We start from the raw sequence: 17582 nt of genomic DNA, 5'->3' as shown, positions 1-17582 counted from the left end.
TATAAATTAATTTTCTTTTATAATATCATCTAAAATATAACGTTTTTCATCAAAGATGAAATATATCTAAATATTTGTATACAGAAATCGGCTTGGATTTCACTAGTAAACAAAACATATTTTTAAATATTATTAGCATTCTGGATGTTCTAAAATTAACAAAGCCCTGTTATGCACAATCATCGTAAAGTTGTCGCCTGTCATATCAGAAAAGATAGCCCCAATGCCTTGACTTCAATAGAAACATACTTAAAGATGGCATCAAAGAAGATACTTATCAATTCATATGTAATATAGTTTGAATAAACTTAACATTGTTTAAATTTAAAAATTACAGCTTTCGTAAAACTATTATTTTAAAACACTAGTTTAAAATTTTTTTCTGTTTATTTTATTTATTTTTTTGGATGAATATGAAAATGGGAAAATTTTTTACCTGTATGTTTGGATATGATTCAAAGGTTGTTTATTTTTTTCATCAATTCCATTTCCATTAGTTATCACATCATTTGTTGAAGAATGCGAACTGTAAATGCCACATATAACATGCTATGGTTAGAAAACGCTATTTTTCAAATGGGATGAAAGTTATTTTTTTACTAATAAAAACACACTCTAACACACACACACAAATTTAATATAAAACGAGGAAAAGCTATATAAAAAACCCTTATGATTTAAGATAGCTCAAGCATGAAATAAAAACATCTATTATGAATTAAATACGTCTGCCACTTTTCTCTTGAGTCTCTTAAGAATAAAATGAAATATCCTTAAAATAGTTAAGAAAATTAAAATGCTTAAAAAATTTTACAGTATATCTAAATTGATTCTCAATATTTTTTTTTTTTTTATTTTGCCTAATTTTGGAAGTTATTTGATACACTAGCAGTTACTTTTCTTATTCATAAAATTGCATTTTTCAATCGTTTGGAAAGTTGTAAACTTCCTACAAACTCTTCTTACTATACACCAGACAAAAAACATAGTAGAGAAATGAAAAATTAAATTGTACGTTTCGTGTTTCAAAGTTAAGATTTAAAATACAACAATAATTAATAAATATCTTTGATTGATATAATGAAAATCCTGAAGGGCATACGTAGTACAAAACTTGTGTAAGTAGCAATCATTATAAAAAATCTAAGCAAAAGAGCTCAAATTCATTAGTTACTTTTTTTATTGAATTGTACTAATCTTTAAATGTTTCTTTCTATAACTTTAAAAACAATATTTCAGATTCATGGAGTTGTAAAAAGATTTACCAAAGTACATTTGAAGATTAAATCTCTTATTGACAAATTAACAAAGTAGCATCCATAAAAATCTTGAGTCAAATTTAAATTCAGAATTATTATTATTACATTTTCATACTTGTTCTTTATAATTTTGGATATTTTGTTATTTTAATTTTACAAATTTCATGCTTGGACTATCTTTACGGCAATAGCAAAATTTTAACTTAATGATAATTAGGGGACTGTCAAACTAGTTTTAGTAATTATTAGTGAAGCTCCATACAGCAACAAAAATTGTTTGTGTATTCAAAACACTCTGCTGTGCTTGGTTAACACATTACTCTTGATTGATCGCGTTAATGTTTGAATTGAATGTTTGTAAATTTACGTACTATGATTTACGGGAAACCATTAAATATTAATTTGAGTAGCTCCTAATTTTGGACAAATAGATTTCCAGAATAAAATTTTTTCTTAGAAAAATGGACTCACTATGTTAAGACTTTGACAGATTAAGTGGATCACGATAAAAGAATATTCCGTAAAAAATCATCAACGCGATCACTCCAGGGTTAATTATGTAATGAAATACATACCTATGAATAATACCATTAGGTGGAACTTTATGCTTATCAATAGCATTTGAGGAACCATTACCAACTTTGTCTATATCGTCTTCTAAACTACCCGGTTCACCCGGCGATATTGTTGATGGTGTAGATATTCCTGAAGGTGTACTAATATTCTCCGATGTACACACAGTTAATGGTGACGATTGGTGTCTAGCCCATGATTTACGAATCATTTCTTCAGTACCACCTTGCATTTCTTGCGACCATCTTTTATCAAAACCATCACTTGTGCTATATCCACTATCAACATTGTGTCGTTTATGTCGTAAGCCTTCTTGTAAATGTGATGAGACACGTGATTGCACCTGAGGAGATCCATTACAATGCCCTGCAGATCGACGACTAGACGAGCGTCTAACTTCTGTACCGCTTGTATTACTACGAATTTTATTTCTTTGTAAAGCTTCTAATTCTAAATACTTAAAAATGTGTACACGTCCACGCATACAAAGCTGCAAAATATTTGAATACAATTATAAGTTAAATGTAAGATATGTATCTAGTTTATGGTTTTAGAGTCAGTAATCTGCTGCATTACGCTATTTAAGCAAGTTTCATGTCTATTGAACCATTTTTTTTTTATCTTACCGTTTATGATATGGGGATTCAAAACCACGAACAAGGAATTTTTTAAAGAAAGACACAAGTTTGTCGGTGTTATATATTGGAATTCATTTACGATTTTTGTATATTCGGCTATCATGTATTGCGGTTTCGGTTTTCGGTATGTGTTACGGAATTTTGTAAATCACTCACCTATACAAAGTGGTAACTAAAATCATATATAATTTATCTGATTGCATTTGAAGCAATTCGAACAAAAAATTAGAGCCCATTTAGATTGGCATCACAACCCATTTTTCATACTAGATGCATATTAAAGTATGATTTCTAAAATTCCGTAACATAATCTTTTTTTGCTTTTGTTTTAGTAGCTAATTATTTTTTTTTTTTTCTTTTTGACGTGAACCATCTTTTGGGTTTTTGAGTCCCTACTCCAGTATGGAAAATTTAATAAGAAACTTGCTGAAATAACGTAACTCATCCGGTTATCATCGAGTTCGGTAAATAACGTAACCCATCAGTATCTTAGACTATTAGCTTTCAACAAATAAAAATCTTACCGCGGCTGGAGGTGATGTTAAAGGGTTATCCGCTAATTCTAAATCAACTAAACTACGCATTAATCGTAGTTCAACTGGTAATGTTTGTATCCTATTTTGTCGAATATCTAATCTAACAAGTTGTAAATATGTCACTTCTATGGAGAGGCACAATAAGAGGTTACTTCGTAGAATTAGACTTCGGAGTTGCGTCAGATCGCCCAGGTGATGAGGCAGATGTGTTATCTGATTGCATGATGCATCGAGTTCGGTTAGTTCCGTCATACGTCCTAATTCGTCTGGTAACGATTGTAGACGATTGCTTGCCACCAGTAGTACCTAAAAAGCGCAAACAAGTATTTAAATATCTAAATAAATTATTGTAATTTTAAAGATTTAAAATGGGACAGTGAATGAAATTGGTAAGTATCTCTGCGGAAATAGTTTAGTGGAAAGAATAATCTCCACTAATTGGAGACTAACTTTTCTCTTAAATTAAAATAGTATACCCATATTCTTATACCTTATCCTAATATTTAATGATTAATTAACTTTTAAAGTTTAGTGACAGTAGATTTTATATGATTCGAGCATGAATTCACGAGAATGGCGCTTGTGTAGAAAGAGTTGTTTGATGTGAACTATCTCCTTATCTTTATCCTCCATAGTTTATATCATGGAGGCTGGAGAAGAAGACCGAACTCTATGTAAATAACTGGCTGTCACAAAAAAAGATGTTAGTAGTATTCTTTTTGAACTGAAGTGAATATAATACATATAATAAATATGAGTGAATAGAATATTTTTAAAATACTAGGTTGTTCTTATTTACTCCTATTTATCATACTATATTCACTCCCGCTTGAGTTCGATCTCCTACTCTAGTCTCCATAGTTTACATGTGTAAAAATTAAAATAATCAAAATTAAAATTATGTATCAACAGATGGAGTACTCAAACTCTATTTGCTCGAACTCTATTGGTAAAATCAACTAAAGAATGATTTTGATAGCTTTCTCTGACAGTTCTTTTCATTGAATGGGCATTTTAGAGAGTATTCGTTTTAAACGAAACTATAAAATTTATTTTTCCTCGTTATCTACTTACTTGTAATGGGAGCTGACATATTTCTTTTGGAAGTACGGTAAGTTGATTACGACTAAGATCCAAATGTGTTAATGATTGTAGACTAACCACTGTGTCAGGTATATTACGTATTGAATTATGATACAGATGTAACCGTTCTAAAAACAGGAATGTTGTTAAATCGTTGGGTAATTCTCCAAGTCGATTTTTTGATAAATCTGCAACAAAAAAAAAGTTTTAAAATTTAATTTGAAAACATTTCTAACATCTAAATATTTTCAATTAATAATTTGATTTTGCAATCTATTTCTACTGAGCTTTTGAATTATGTAGATGTAAATTACTCAACAGCTTAAAATCGCAAGATGCAAAAAATAAATTTTCAAAAACAAAATTTTTAAAGTATGTTATATATCTACTCTTATCGACTTTTTCGTGAAAAATGAAAATGAGACCATCAACAATAAGTATTATAATGGCATACTACAAATAAGTAATGCCATCTCGTTGATAGGGTAATAAAATTCTATGGAGGAGAAAAAAAAATGAGCGAAGTTAATTAACAAAATGTATTTTTTTGAGAATTTTTGTGGAATAATTGATGAAATAAAAATTTACACTTATTCTTTTTGTTTGTGTTCTAAATTTTTAAATTGGTAGGACGCTTAACATGAATCCAAGAGATCCGGGTTCGAAACCTGGTATATGTGACTTAAATTCTCTTTTAATATTATAACATTCTTCTACCGAAAATTTAAAGATATCGTTGAGGTTTAGTTTTTTAATGTTGATATAAGCAAAGTGTAAAGATAAAAATTATGCCATACGTATATTAAAAATCGTATGTATGTAGTATGTAAATGACTTCACTTGAGAGTTTGATAACATTTATAGTTACTTGTTTAGTTATATTTCTTGTGTAATAACACAAAAACTGTTTTATACCACATGCAATGATTACGGTTAAAGTTATTATGAGTCATCATTATTTAAAAAAAAAAAAAAAAAAAAACGTATGTTATTTATTATTATTAATGTAATTACATTAAAATTATTATAATACTGATGACCCATTATTAACGCTTATAATTATTTACATTGAATAAAGGACGCTGGTAGAATTATTATGATCCAAGTATCATTTTTCTTAAAATATTTTGGTATGTGGGTATGAAAAAACACAATTGTTCATAATTTTTGTCCCATTCATCTAGGTGTCATTTGGCATAATTCTCTCCAAGAAATCCAAGCCTGATACTTAATGAAGAATTAATTTTGAAAAGTGTTAAAAACGAATTTCCTTACAACTTTATTTTATTTCTCACAAATATAAAAATGTTTCTTGGATCATTATGACTCTACTGCTCCAAATGTATACTATTGAATAGAATATATACGTCATTTTTGTTTTTTGTTAAGATATTAAAATTTATCAAAACTAATATCAAATGTGGTGTGACACAAAAAGATGGGTGTTATAATTTTAACGTGTGTATCTGTTTTTGTCTGAAACATCGTAGCTCTAAAATTGATGAACCGATTTTGATTCAGTATTTTGTTTGAAAGGTGAGTTGATCGAAAGTGTTTTTAAAGTTATATTTCAAGAAAATCTGTTCAGTTTCGAGAGATTCTTAGTGAGAAAAAACAGCATCTAACGACGTTCTCCCATTTTTCACGCTTGAAGCTGACAGAAACTGACAATCTTTGAAAAGTTCTATTTTTACCTTCCTAGTGATTAAATATGGCCTAAAATTAAAATATCACGAAATATCTCCGAAAATATGCAAAATATAAGAAAGTTTATAGAGGATTGATTTGAAGAACGTAAAGTTTTCTAGAAAAATGACGCTCATAAAATCTGCCGTATTCTTCACAGGAATCGACTAAATTGGATTTGAAGAGCTGTATTTATTCAGTTTTCATAATAAGAGTATGGGAAATGCGATAGGACAAATATTGAACTTTTTTCTTTTACAAATAGTCTTGAATTTTGGGTTGCCATTAAAACAGTTCGACTTAATAATATATTATATTAAACTCCAATATACTATTACGTTAGCGCATCTTCAAATTAACTTCTTTACTTTTAAAATGAATTTAAAATGAACTCTGGCAGAGCTCAAAAGAACCGAAGAAAGATAACAAACCTACAATTCTAAACATTAAGTATTAAGTTTTTTTTTTCGCACTGTATTTTGAAATTGAAATACTGAATTATAAATTCTGAATCTGAATTAGATTTATGCAGTTCCACACTACTGTTAGAATTATGTTGTATTGTAAATGACACAATTATTAATTATATTTTATCTATGAGATAATAATTCTAATACTAATTTATTATTCAATAACAAAGGCAATATTTTGGTGATATTTGAATATTAATTTAAATTTTTATTCATGATTTAAGGCCTTGTAAATCAAAGTCATTGAGAATTTCAAACAAATTATCAATTTTCTATTAATTTAAAATTTACATAATGTTTCCTTATGAAAGCACATAGCAAAACAGATTGGTGAATGAACGTCCTTAAATGATACATGTTATGTTGAACTAAATAAATAAATAAATCGGCACCACAAGCTTGGAGTCAAATGTCAATGAAATATAGAACATCACTGACGACAATACACATAGACAGATAAAGGGTCTGCAGTATTCAGAAAAGAAACTTATCAACTAAAAACTTTAATTCAATATAACCGCTTTATAAAACTAACAAATCGAACTGTTATCCATGTGTGTACATGGTTAAGTTTAAATTCAGCCCAATTATTTTTTTATGCAATATCAAGAGAGCTGGAAAATGTCCTGCTTGATATGTTGATATAAAACGGCCTTCGATTAATTAACCGAGAACATTTGTCTGTATTCTTTTTTTGATACCATTACATTTTCCGATTACACTAGCCGACATAAATTTTTCATAGAAATATGAGCCTACTTTACGGAAGATATTCGACGTGATGCAGCCGAATCTGCTCTCAATATTACTTCACCCCGTTACGTTTTTGAAATATTAGTCTCTAAATAAGGAAAAAGCCAACTTTTTTGTATGCTTAATTGGAACTACTGAAAACGGATCCACTTCCTGTTTTAATTAGCACACAATTAAGTGATTTTTCCCTTTATTAGCTAAAATACATTAAAAAACCTTATTTATAATAGAACCGGATTCGAATTTAGCACGGCCAGAGTTGCCAGTAATGTTCTTCGCCATACTGTGGCAAAAAAAAAAAATCAAATTTTGCCGGCCAGTGTTATTTAATTTTGCAAATCTTTCGAATATTTGATTCTTAAGATTGCCAAACATCTCAAATCAAGGGACTTTGGAGGATATTATAAATTACAGCTGAAGTTCAAATAAATTACGAAAGTATTTAACAGATTGTTATTCAATTAATCTATTTTATTTACGAAAAATGTCTTGAGCAACAGATGTTTGTTTCTTCTTATGAGGAATAGCTCTCTAATTCGAACGTTCTTAAATCATCTGCCTCTTATTTAAGTAACTAGCCTGACATACCTTTCAGATGATCCGAAAGATGAAGGTCAAATTCATGAAATCTAAACGTAATCCTCCTGTTTGCCATTTTTCTGTTTTTTAATTATTCTTCATAATTCTGCCATTTATCGATTCAAATGCTCCATCCTGTATAAGAGTAGGTGTAATTGAAAATATCTGAGCTAGTTTCGAGATGAACGAACATATTATCATTTTATGAAACTAGTTCACTACGTTGACTGGATAAATATAATAGAATTGAATATTTTATTTACATAAAATTCATACTATTTTTATTACATTATTGTTAAGAGTTGATATCAAAACATCATTAGGTAATAATTAATGTTTCAACTAGGATTGCCAACTTTTTCTATCCAAAAAAATGTATCAAATTGTTTGAAAAAGAAAAAATAAAATATTTGAAAGTAAAAAAAAGGAATTTTTCACATTTATATTTTAATCGCTTTAAACATATTTAATTTGTTATTATCTTTGTAAGTTTCAAAGCTAGTTTTACAATCAAAATCTAGGGCTACCGAACGGAGTGAAGGGCGGGGGTAGAGAGTAAATGAGAAATATTTAAAAGATAAATTATCAGATGATTTTTAAGTAACCTAGTTGCAAAAACCTATACTGGCCCTGGATTCAATTTGGTAAAATGGTACAGGTTAAAACATTAGCTACACTAAGCTACCCACTAATCCACCCCATGCAACTATGAACAGTCATACAATGGGACAGCAAATTTACATTACATTACTTTGTGTGGTACAAAAACAATAATGTTCCATAATATTCAAATCATTACAAAGTAACAATTATTAAATTTCTGATATATAGATTTACTGTTTTCATCCCGAAAAATTGGAAAAAAAGTTGATTGTACCACAAACAACTGGGATTGTAACTGGTGCACTCTTTTTGTTAAATGATCAATACGTACTTGAAACTTCGTGAGTGGATTCCTTTTTGGCGAGTCTAACAAACTTTCTCTTTACGACCTTTTTCGAAAGTGCTGCTTTTTCAAATGAGCATGTATAATAACGTCACTATGACCATTTGATAAAATTAATAATTACTAAACGATTCAACAAAAATGAATTATGTATGTATTGAAAAACAAAAATACTTGAGTACGACATGTTCGAGGTGATAGACAAGCTCATCGGTGCAGTATTTTTGTCGTACAAAATATTTTATTGTTTAATAATTATTAATGTTATCAAGTGTGACGGACGCGTAAATACGTTTTCATGGCTCATTTCAAACGCAGCACTTTCGAAAAATGTTGTGGAGCAGTGTTGCCAACCCATAACTATCTAGGCGGTAGATATGATTTAAAAAGATGGTAGTTTTCAGCAAATTCTACTTAAAAGTTGGTAGAGATCTAATCTTAGATCTACCTCTATATTTATACTTTATATCTTTATATATACTCAAAGTTGGTTGGTTGAATTGGCAACGCTGTTGTAGATAGAGAGTTTGACAGACTCGACAAACGAAAGCCACTCACACGAAATTCAAAGTATGTATTAACCATTTAGGGGCTTCAAAGTTGTTGAAAATAAAAGTTTGCAATATTTTATCAATGAATAAATTCCATATCCTACTTAGCCGGTAAGTTATTGATGTGTCCCCTAAAGGCCAAATCTACCACGACTTGCTTTAAATAATATAAAAGTCATTGTCATACATAATATGTGCGTTTGAAAAACAAACAATAGGCATTTTCAACAAAAGGCCATTGACTGTTAAATCGGTTTTTTTTTTTACAAAAACAAACATTTCATTATTACCTGTATGATGTAAGGGACATCAAGTATAATCACAAAAACTTTGTTTTAATGGAATATGATGTCCTATTTTATTGTCTAGAGTCTAGACAAATCCATAAAGGTCCTCTGTAATATTCTTAACGATATGTAAAAACGATATGCAATTTTGCATTTACATATTAGCAAATATATACTATAAAAAACTTTTAACAAAAAGAAAACCGAATTCAAAATAAGAACTTTTCCAAAACAAATCAATATGCACTTAAAAGTAAAAAAATAACGATAATATAATGTAGTTAAAATTATTGTTAATTTTGAAGTCGGTGTCAGCCAAGGAAACAGAACAATTTGCTACATTAGCTTGGCTGACACCGACTCCAAAATTAACAATAATTTTAACTACATTATATTATCGTTATTTTTTTTAATTCTAAGTACATATTGATTTGTTTTGAAAAGTTCTTATTTTTAAGTCGGTTTTCTTTTTGTTAAAAGTTTTTTTTTATTTTGTGATTTTTAGTGAATCTGAAGTACACTAACTAATTTGTCACTAAAAAATGAATCATCGAAATCGGTTGGCGTGATATTGAGTTATTTGCCCTCTTGTCGTGCATATTTAATGCAAATTTAACACTTTTCTAGTTTTCTCATGGATGTCGTTGTCAAAACTGGACCAAAATGAAATGGGACCACACGGGAAGCACCAGCTTTCAAATAGATAAAAATTAAAATCGGTTCACCCAGTCAAAAGTTGTGAGGTAACACACATAAAAAAATACAGTCGAATAACCTCCTCCTTTTTTGTTTGAAGTCGGTAAAAAATGTATTTATTATAAACATACCATGATCGTTGATAGAAATAAATTTTTATTAGTTTAATATATTATTATTAAATAAGACTGAAGAAAGGTTTGTTGAATAATAAATTAAAAATCTATTTATTTCATGCACGTAATTTTCTTTAAAATGAAATTTCTATTTTAAGAAAATTGTATTTTACTTTTAATAAAAAATGACATAAAAATATGAAAAATTCGTAGTGCAGGAGCTGTGTTAGCTAGAAAGTGAATTCGCTCTTCAAATCCCCTTTGAAAAAATCGAGAAAAACTCAAAAAAAATTTTGGGAATTTGATGAAACTAGGTGGGTGGGGTGATTTTGATCCAACAAGCATAAAAATCAGGTTAATTTAATGATTGGATGCAGAGTTTCTCAGATATCGCAATATTTGGATCGATTTTAGTCCGTATCTCAAAAACTATACGACCAGTTATCAAATGCAACCGATTTTTGTAGTTTTTGGGTCAAAATTACCTTATGTAACGGGTTTTATCGAAATTGGAGATAAAAAAATTTCTCGATTTTTTGCAATTTTTTTAAGGGGAAAAAGTTGAAAAAATCGAGAAAATCGCAAAAAATATTTGTTTCGGAAAAAATTATTAATCAGTATCTTTCAAATGAATGTAATCTTGTTCAGGTTACCAATTTGGGATTCTAAAACTTTTCAGGTTTATTCATACACACGTTTCTGATGACCTCAACTGGTTTCCGTTTGGTTGCATATTTACCTTCTTTTTTTGTCTTATACGACAAAATTTAATTGTAACATTATAAATTTCAATACATTGCGCAAAAGAGAAACAATTCTAGTTAGCTACCCAGAATTATATATTATTACAGGCATATTAAACTCTAGAATATTATGAATTTATTTTGTATATTATTGAATAATCTAACACCTACATAATATCACATACGTTTCTGGGAAATAGAGTTAATCCAATGTGTACTCATGTAAATGAATAATATATACCTCAAACCATATTTATTTTACCTATGTGCATTCATTAAAAATTCTTTTTTGTTTCTCCTATTTAATTGCATAATTAATTTAACTGAATGGATACATGCGCACACATTGATGGATAAAATTGCTAAAAATAATGATTAAACTCACTGAAACTCTCTAAAATACTGAATTTTATACAGTGTGTCGTATTAAAGATGAAGACACTCATATTTTGAGGAATATCGATTTGAAATTTTTCACAGTGATGGGTCACATTTTTAACCAGCTTCAAACAAAAAAGAAGGAGGTTATCAATTCGACTGAAGTTTTTTTACGTGTGTTACCTCAGAACTTTCGACTGGGTGAACCGATTTTGATGATTCTTTATCTATTTAAAAGCCGATGCTTCCCGTGTGATCCCATTTCATTTTGGCCCAGTTTTGAGATAACGGCATCCATGAGAAAACCATAAAAAAATTCTTAATTAGCATTAAGTATACAAATAGACAAGAGGACGAATAACTCAATATCACGCCAACCGAATTCGATGATTCTTTTTTTAGTGTAAAATTAGATAGTGTATTTCAGATTCACTAAAAATCACAAAATAAAAAAACTTTTAACAAAAAGAAAACCGACTTCAAAAGAAAAACTTTTCCAAAACAAATAAATATGCACTAAAAAGTAAAAAAATAACGATGATATAATGTAGTTAAAATAATGTTATTTTTGAAAACGGTGTGTTTTATTAACTTTACCGAAATCTGAACTTCAAGCTCAGTCTACTACAAATTGACAAACAGTGCCGATTCTTTATATTTTGCCTAGCGTCAGCGATGGTTATAGACATCGAAAAAAATTATTAGAAAAAGTATCTTAGAATATATTTTTATACCCATAAAGCGATTTTCATGATAAAAATTAGAATTATTAATTTTTTCATTATTCAAAATTATTTTCATTATTCAAGTTTATTTTTTAATTTTATAACTAGTGTGTGTTCTATGGAATGTAAAAGCTGGAAAAATTAATAATTTAATAGTGTTATGTATTCAAGTATTTCAATAAACTTGTACTAATTTTGAGTGTAGATCAAATATAACACAGATATTGAGTTCATACCCCGATTATGACAAACTCGTTTATAATATTTCAAAAATTGAGACATTGCATAATAACCTTAGCTACGATGTTATTATTTCATATTAGTACAAGACTGTGCCAGTTTTGGCTTCCAAGCTTCACTTTATGCTGAACAATCTTTACCCGAACTTGGAACCAATATTGGCCAGATTGTTGTTTCCTCTATAGGCTTACAATCTTGTGGGTGTGTTCTTCACATTGCTTCTAAATAAAACCTTGACAGACAACGCTCATAGGTCATTATTAAAGTTGACTTAAAATAGTTCAGAAGATCATATAAAATAAATCCAACAAGACAATAAAAAATTATTTTATAGTACCTATATGAAGATCATTATAAACGACTTTAAAATGGATCGAATCTTTGAGACGAATTAGTTTTTATACACATATGGTTGTTAAAATACATTTATAGTAAAAAATGATACAAGTTACATAAAAATCATAAATGGTTCATATGGTTAGAAACAAGAACCTTTTATCTTCTCTTTACTCCAATCATCTAAGGGTATCATTTCGGAATCTAACGGAAGAAGCTGAATTTTTGTACAACGCTTTATTTTGATAGAAAAAATGTTCTCTCATAAATCAAATATGGTCACGTGTGTGCGTCCTTAGATATTCAAGGTTAAAGGTAGCGAAAATCAGTTTTTTGATAATATTTCGTTTCCTTTGCCTTCAATCGTATTAACATTTATTATAAAAGTTGTAGAGGATAAAATTCTCTACAAACTTTGCTTGAACTTTTTTTTTTTTGTATGTTAAACTGTTTTTGAAATATAGAGCGCAGAAGATGGAGCGCTTCGCGCTTAACATGCTGGGACAATATTTTTATTAAATAATTATTTAAGTAGTGTTTAATGAATAAATAAGTAAGAAAACCGAATAATAAACAGGACCAATCGTAAATTCAAATCTACTATCCATTTTTTTACTTAATTTTTCGTTAAATATTACTTTAATAATTATTTAATACTTTATATTTATAAACATTGACCCAGCACTAAGGTACGTATAGCTGAACGCTCCATCTTCTACACCCTCTATTTCTAAAACGATCCAACGTACAAAAAAAGGTTTCGGACTTTGTAAAGAATTTTATCCTCTACAACTTTTATAGTAAATGTTAATACGCTTGAAGGCAAAGGAAATGAGATATTCTCATCAACTTATTTTCGCTACCATTGACCTCGAATATCTAAGGACGCGCACACGTGACCGTATTTGACTTTTGAGACAGCATTTATACTATCAAAATAAACGTTTGTACAAAAACTCAGCTTATTCCGTTAGATTCCGAGGTTGACCTCTTTTTTTTGACTAAGATGATTGGGTTAATTTTTGTTAAGTTCTTAGTACCCTAAAATATAATTTAATAGAAGATTTCCTCCTTCATCTAAAATATATTTTAGTAGATGATTCTCCATTGGATTTTCGACAAATATTTCTGCAAAGGAGTTGCAGAATTCAAATCATTTCGCAATTTAATATTGAAAAATTTAATTTCAATAACTAGTTTTTGTTTCAAGGAAACCGTGTACGGTACAGTATACATTATGTTTTAATCATATTTTTCTTGATTCATACTCAGTAACATTCCGCACTAAGTAAAGCATATTAAGTTACGTAATTCTAAACTGTATCGAGATCCATGTTATAGATACTATGTTATTAATTATATAAGAGTAAAATCACATTAGAAAAAATATATTTTGTGCATTTTGTTTTATTACGCAATAAAGAAACAATAATACTATTAACAAAATTGTTTTGTTTTTTAAGAATTTACAACAAATATAGCTAGCTTAAGCCATAGCCTAGGAGGAAAAACTTTAGGTAGTCTAGTATTTTTTATATGTTTTCCGATTTTTATGATACTATTATAACATCCGACCTAGCGGCACTCGTTTTTACATAAAATACATTTTATGTGTAGAAATTGCATACATTTGTGTCTTATTTCTCCTATAAGTGATATTTCTAAATCTTTAGGCATCAATATTTCAAAAACAAAAACATCATATCGAAAAACTTTACTCTTAATTTCTGGCTAACAGAATTTATAAATAAAATTCGAAAAAAACTTCGTTGCCAATGGAGAGAACAAATTTTCTGCATTCTTCCCTATTTCATTTTTCCATATTCCATTAGATATCATATATAAAATCCTAAATTCTTTATATTTATAAAATCCTAATTTTTTTGTTTTATATTGCTTTTATAATAATATTTTTCATTTTTCTACGAATATTTCCAGAATACAAATTTCATGGTTGAGTAATGTTAATTAGCGATAACAACTAATTTAAGAAAATAGTTTCGATTTTAGTTTTACGGTTTTACGGGCAGCTGATATTCATGGCCGATTGCCAATTTTTTCTGTTTTTGAAAATAATCAACTTTTGTTATATGAACGATTTTCATTTTTGTACATGAAAGTTAGTTATTCTGGAAGATAAATAATTATTTGGTGTATTTTTATTGAAATGGTTTTTTTTTTTTTTTTTTTTTTTTTTTTTTAATTCAAAAAACTTTTGTTGAATTCATTCGGTCGAACCCCGTACAATTTTGGCACAAATTGAATAAAAATGTTCCCGTAGTAGATGGTATTCGATTTATTCGAAATTTAGTACGAATGATTTTAAAAAAATTTTCTGATATTTTTTAGCTTTTTTATTTAAATTGTTTCTATTTTTTATTGATTTTTAAACAACGGATGGAACGCCTGGGCCTGGCAGTGTATCACGACTACTGCATAAGCTGTCACAGTGGTGAGGAGGAGGAGACAATGTCTCATCTTCTCTGTCACTGTCCAGCTCTTCTCATGAGGAGATGGAATTACTTGAGCAAGTCGACGTCATATAGCTCTTCTGCTGTTCTTAAACAGCTCCAAATGGTTCATGGAGTAGTGGCCGGGGATGGGCCAACCCTTTTTCGATATCACAACGGACCCTATGGTCTAAGTGTGTCCCACCCCAGGACAGCCACTCTAACCTAACCTAAACAACGAATGCTAAATTTATATCTAGATTTTCTCCTGAACACGACCAATAACAAAAAACTTATTTTTGCTCATGAGGCCTGAAAATATAAAATAATTTGTAAAAGACTCAACATAACCCTGAATTACACGCTTATAAAAATAAAAGGATAAAAGAATTATCATCACAATATAATAAAAAGGAAAAACATATTTTCTTGTTTTTACGGCTTAATTAATCAATTTAAACACGAGGTTTTTGAAATGTTTAGACACTATAAAATTTTTCTTTTATAGTATTTATACAAAAGATAGTGATAGTGGTACACATTTTTTGTTATTTTTACAATCCGACTAACGACGAGACACATATATAACCTATAATAACAATAACACTACAGTTTCTAGCAAACAGCAGCAGCAATACATATTACAATACAAGGGGTAGTATAGATGATTATATAACGAAATAGTATAGCAACAAAACACACCCTCTGCAGCTATGAATGTAAAATTTTATGTACAAAGTATTTAAAAAGTCACATTTTTATTTCCTACTTACTATATATAATACATAGCTTTCTTTTAATATCGGATGCTCACGATCGCATTAGAAGAACGAAGTGACGTAGACTGAAGAGGATAATAAAATTCAAATAGGTTACATTACAGTTGGACCCGATGTATCATTAACATGAATGTTCTAAAAATAAAATTTACCAATATCTGAGTAATTGGTCCGATTTTGAAAATCTCCAGTTTTACATATCTCCGCGGTTTCATGGCCGCAATATCCGAATCAAACCTTTTCAATGTGATGTCTGTGTGTGTGTGTGTGTGTGTGTGCATATGTTCGTTCGGATTCTTTTGCCTCGATTATCTCGCAAACCAGTCATGACATTAACACGTGACTGGGCTTATTCGACGCGTAATCGCGTATTTAAGAACTGAAAGAGTTTTCAGCAGAAGTAGTTGAGCCATTTATTAATGGTCATAAAAAAACTGGGAAAAACTGAATAAACAGAATCTGAAAAGTGGATAAAACACATCATTTATCTATGGAGGTAATGATCGTTCCAGCATAAGCTCCAGAATTACGTAATTTTTTTAGACAAAACTTATCAATGATAATATTCATTCGTTCGTGTTAAAAACTATAAAGCCCAGGTAAATTTAAAAATTATTTGAGGAACAAGGCCAAATGATCTTGAAACAAGAATTTAAGATTTAAGTTATAGCCACAGGAGAATGCCCTCTATTGCTCTTGACAACTTTTAATGTCTACATTCACGAAATAATAGCTAAATTCATCATCAAAGTTGAAAATAAAGTACAAAAAATTGCAACTACAAGTCTAACTTGCCTTGGCGCTCGTACTTAAACTATTAAAGAGTTGGTGAGCCTTAAAATTCCGTTTACAACGTGATGAAAAATGAATACAATACTTAGAATGAACCATCAGTAACTCCTATTCTCTGGAAAGAACTGTAAATCTAAAACGATCAAAATGTGTGCAAAACTTAGCTGCTTTATAGAATATAGTGGTATCTTGAGGCTTCGAACAAAGAACAGGTACAACTGCATGAATTTCTTTACGCAAACATGAACATAAATAAATGGAAACTTTCGATCTGATTCCATTCTGCATCCTGTCGGTGATTTTTGTGGTACTTTGTAAATATTATATTATACACAATTGAACAACCATATATAGATAATATGGAAAACTCCCTGTCGGCATTGCGTTATCTGACAACATTCGTCGTACAAGGTGGTTGATGATCATAGTGGCTGTTGGTTGTAGTGTCTAGTCGATGTCGGGAGAGGGTTTTGTAATATAAAGTGCAAAACCCCTAGGTCTAAATATCATATATATAATACTTATAAGTAGTAGACGTACGTCTATTGAACTGTACGACTGTTAAAAGACCACCAACTGTGGGAAAAACTTGTTTTCCTTCTTTCTTCCTTCTACATATAATAACATTTTATATCCTACAAAATTTATTAATGGGTAGCCTAATTAGGTATTTTTATGTTTATATGGAATTAGAAAATGTTTATTTTTAGATTTTGAATGTTTTATGAATAAAATCGTTAGTAATGGATCAATACTTCAATATTTGGGGTTTAAGGAATATTGCATTAATTGGGAAGAAATGAAGCTTGGTCACGTTTTTAAGAATATTTGTGGAAGGAACTTAGGTGGCAAGGAACGAAGTAAAATATGAATTTTAAAATTATTTTAATCAAAAAAACCTTTAATGCTTGAATTCAGAAAAAATTAATCACAAGTATCACAAGAAAAACAAAAACAGTAGAAAGG

The 17582-nt window shown here is 29.3% G+C and overlaps 1 protein-coding gene across 3 annotated transcripts in view; it reads right to left on the bottom strand.

Annotated features, from left to right (window-relative positions):
• Window positions 1–17582, bottom strand: part of LOC123290822 (leucine-rich repeat and calponin homology domain-containing protein) — a 76477-nt gene that overhangs the window by 8379 nt on the left and 50516 nt on the right. For 2 of the 3 annotated variants that reach the window (XM_044871157.1, XM_044871159.1), the window contains exons 2-5: window positions 4081–4277; window positions 2995–3312; window positions 1835–2322; window positions 437–526 (exon numbers count right to left, since the gene is read on the bottom strand). In XM_044871157.1, coding sequence (XP_044727092.1) covers window positions 437–526; window positions 1835–2322; window positions 2995–3312; window positions 4081–4277 — 1093 coding nt within the window. The remainder of the gene's footprint in view (window positions 1–436; window positions 527–1834; window positions 2323–2994; window positions 3313–4080; window positions 4278–17582) is intronic. The other variant, XM_044871158.1, reaches the window with a different exon arrangement.

The sequence above is a fragment of the Chrysoperla carnea genome, chromosome 1 (assembly GCF_905475395.1).
Source record: "Chrysoperla carnea chromosome 1, inChrCarn1.1, whole genome shotgun sequence".
NCBI classification, from domain to species: domain Eukaryota; kingdom Metazoa; phylum Arthropoda; class Insecta; order Neuroptera; family Chrysopidae; genus Chrysoperla; species Chrysoperla carnea.
The sequence above is the reverse complement of the archived record's forward strand: the minus strand, read 5'-3'. Positions and strand labels throughout refer to the sequence as shown.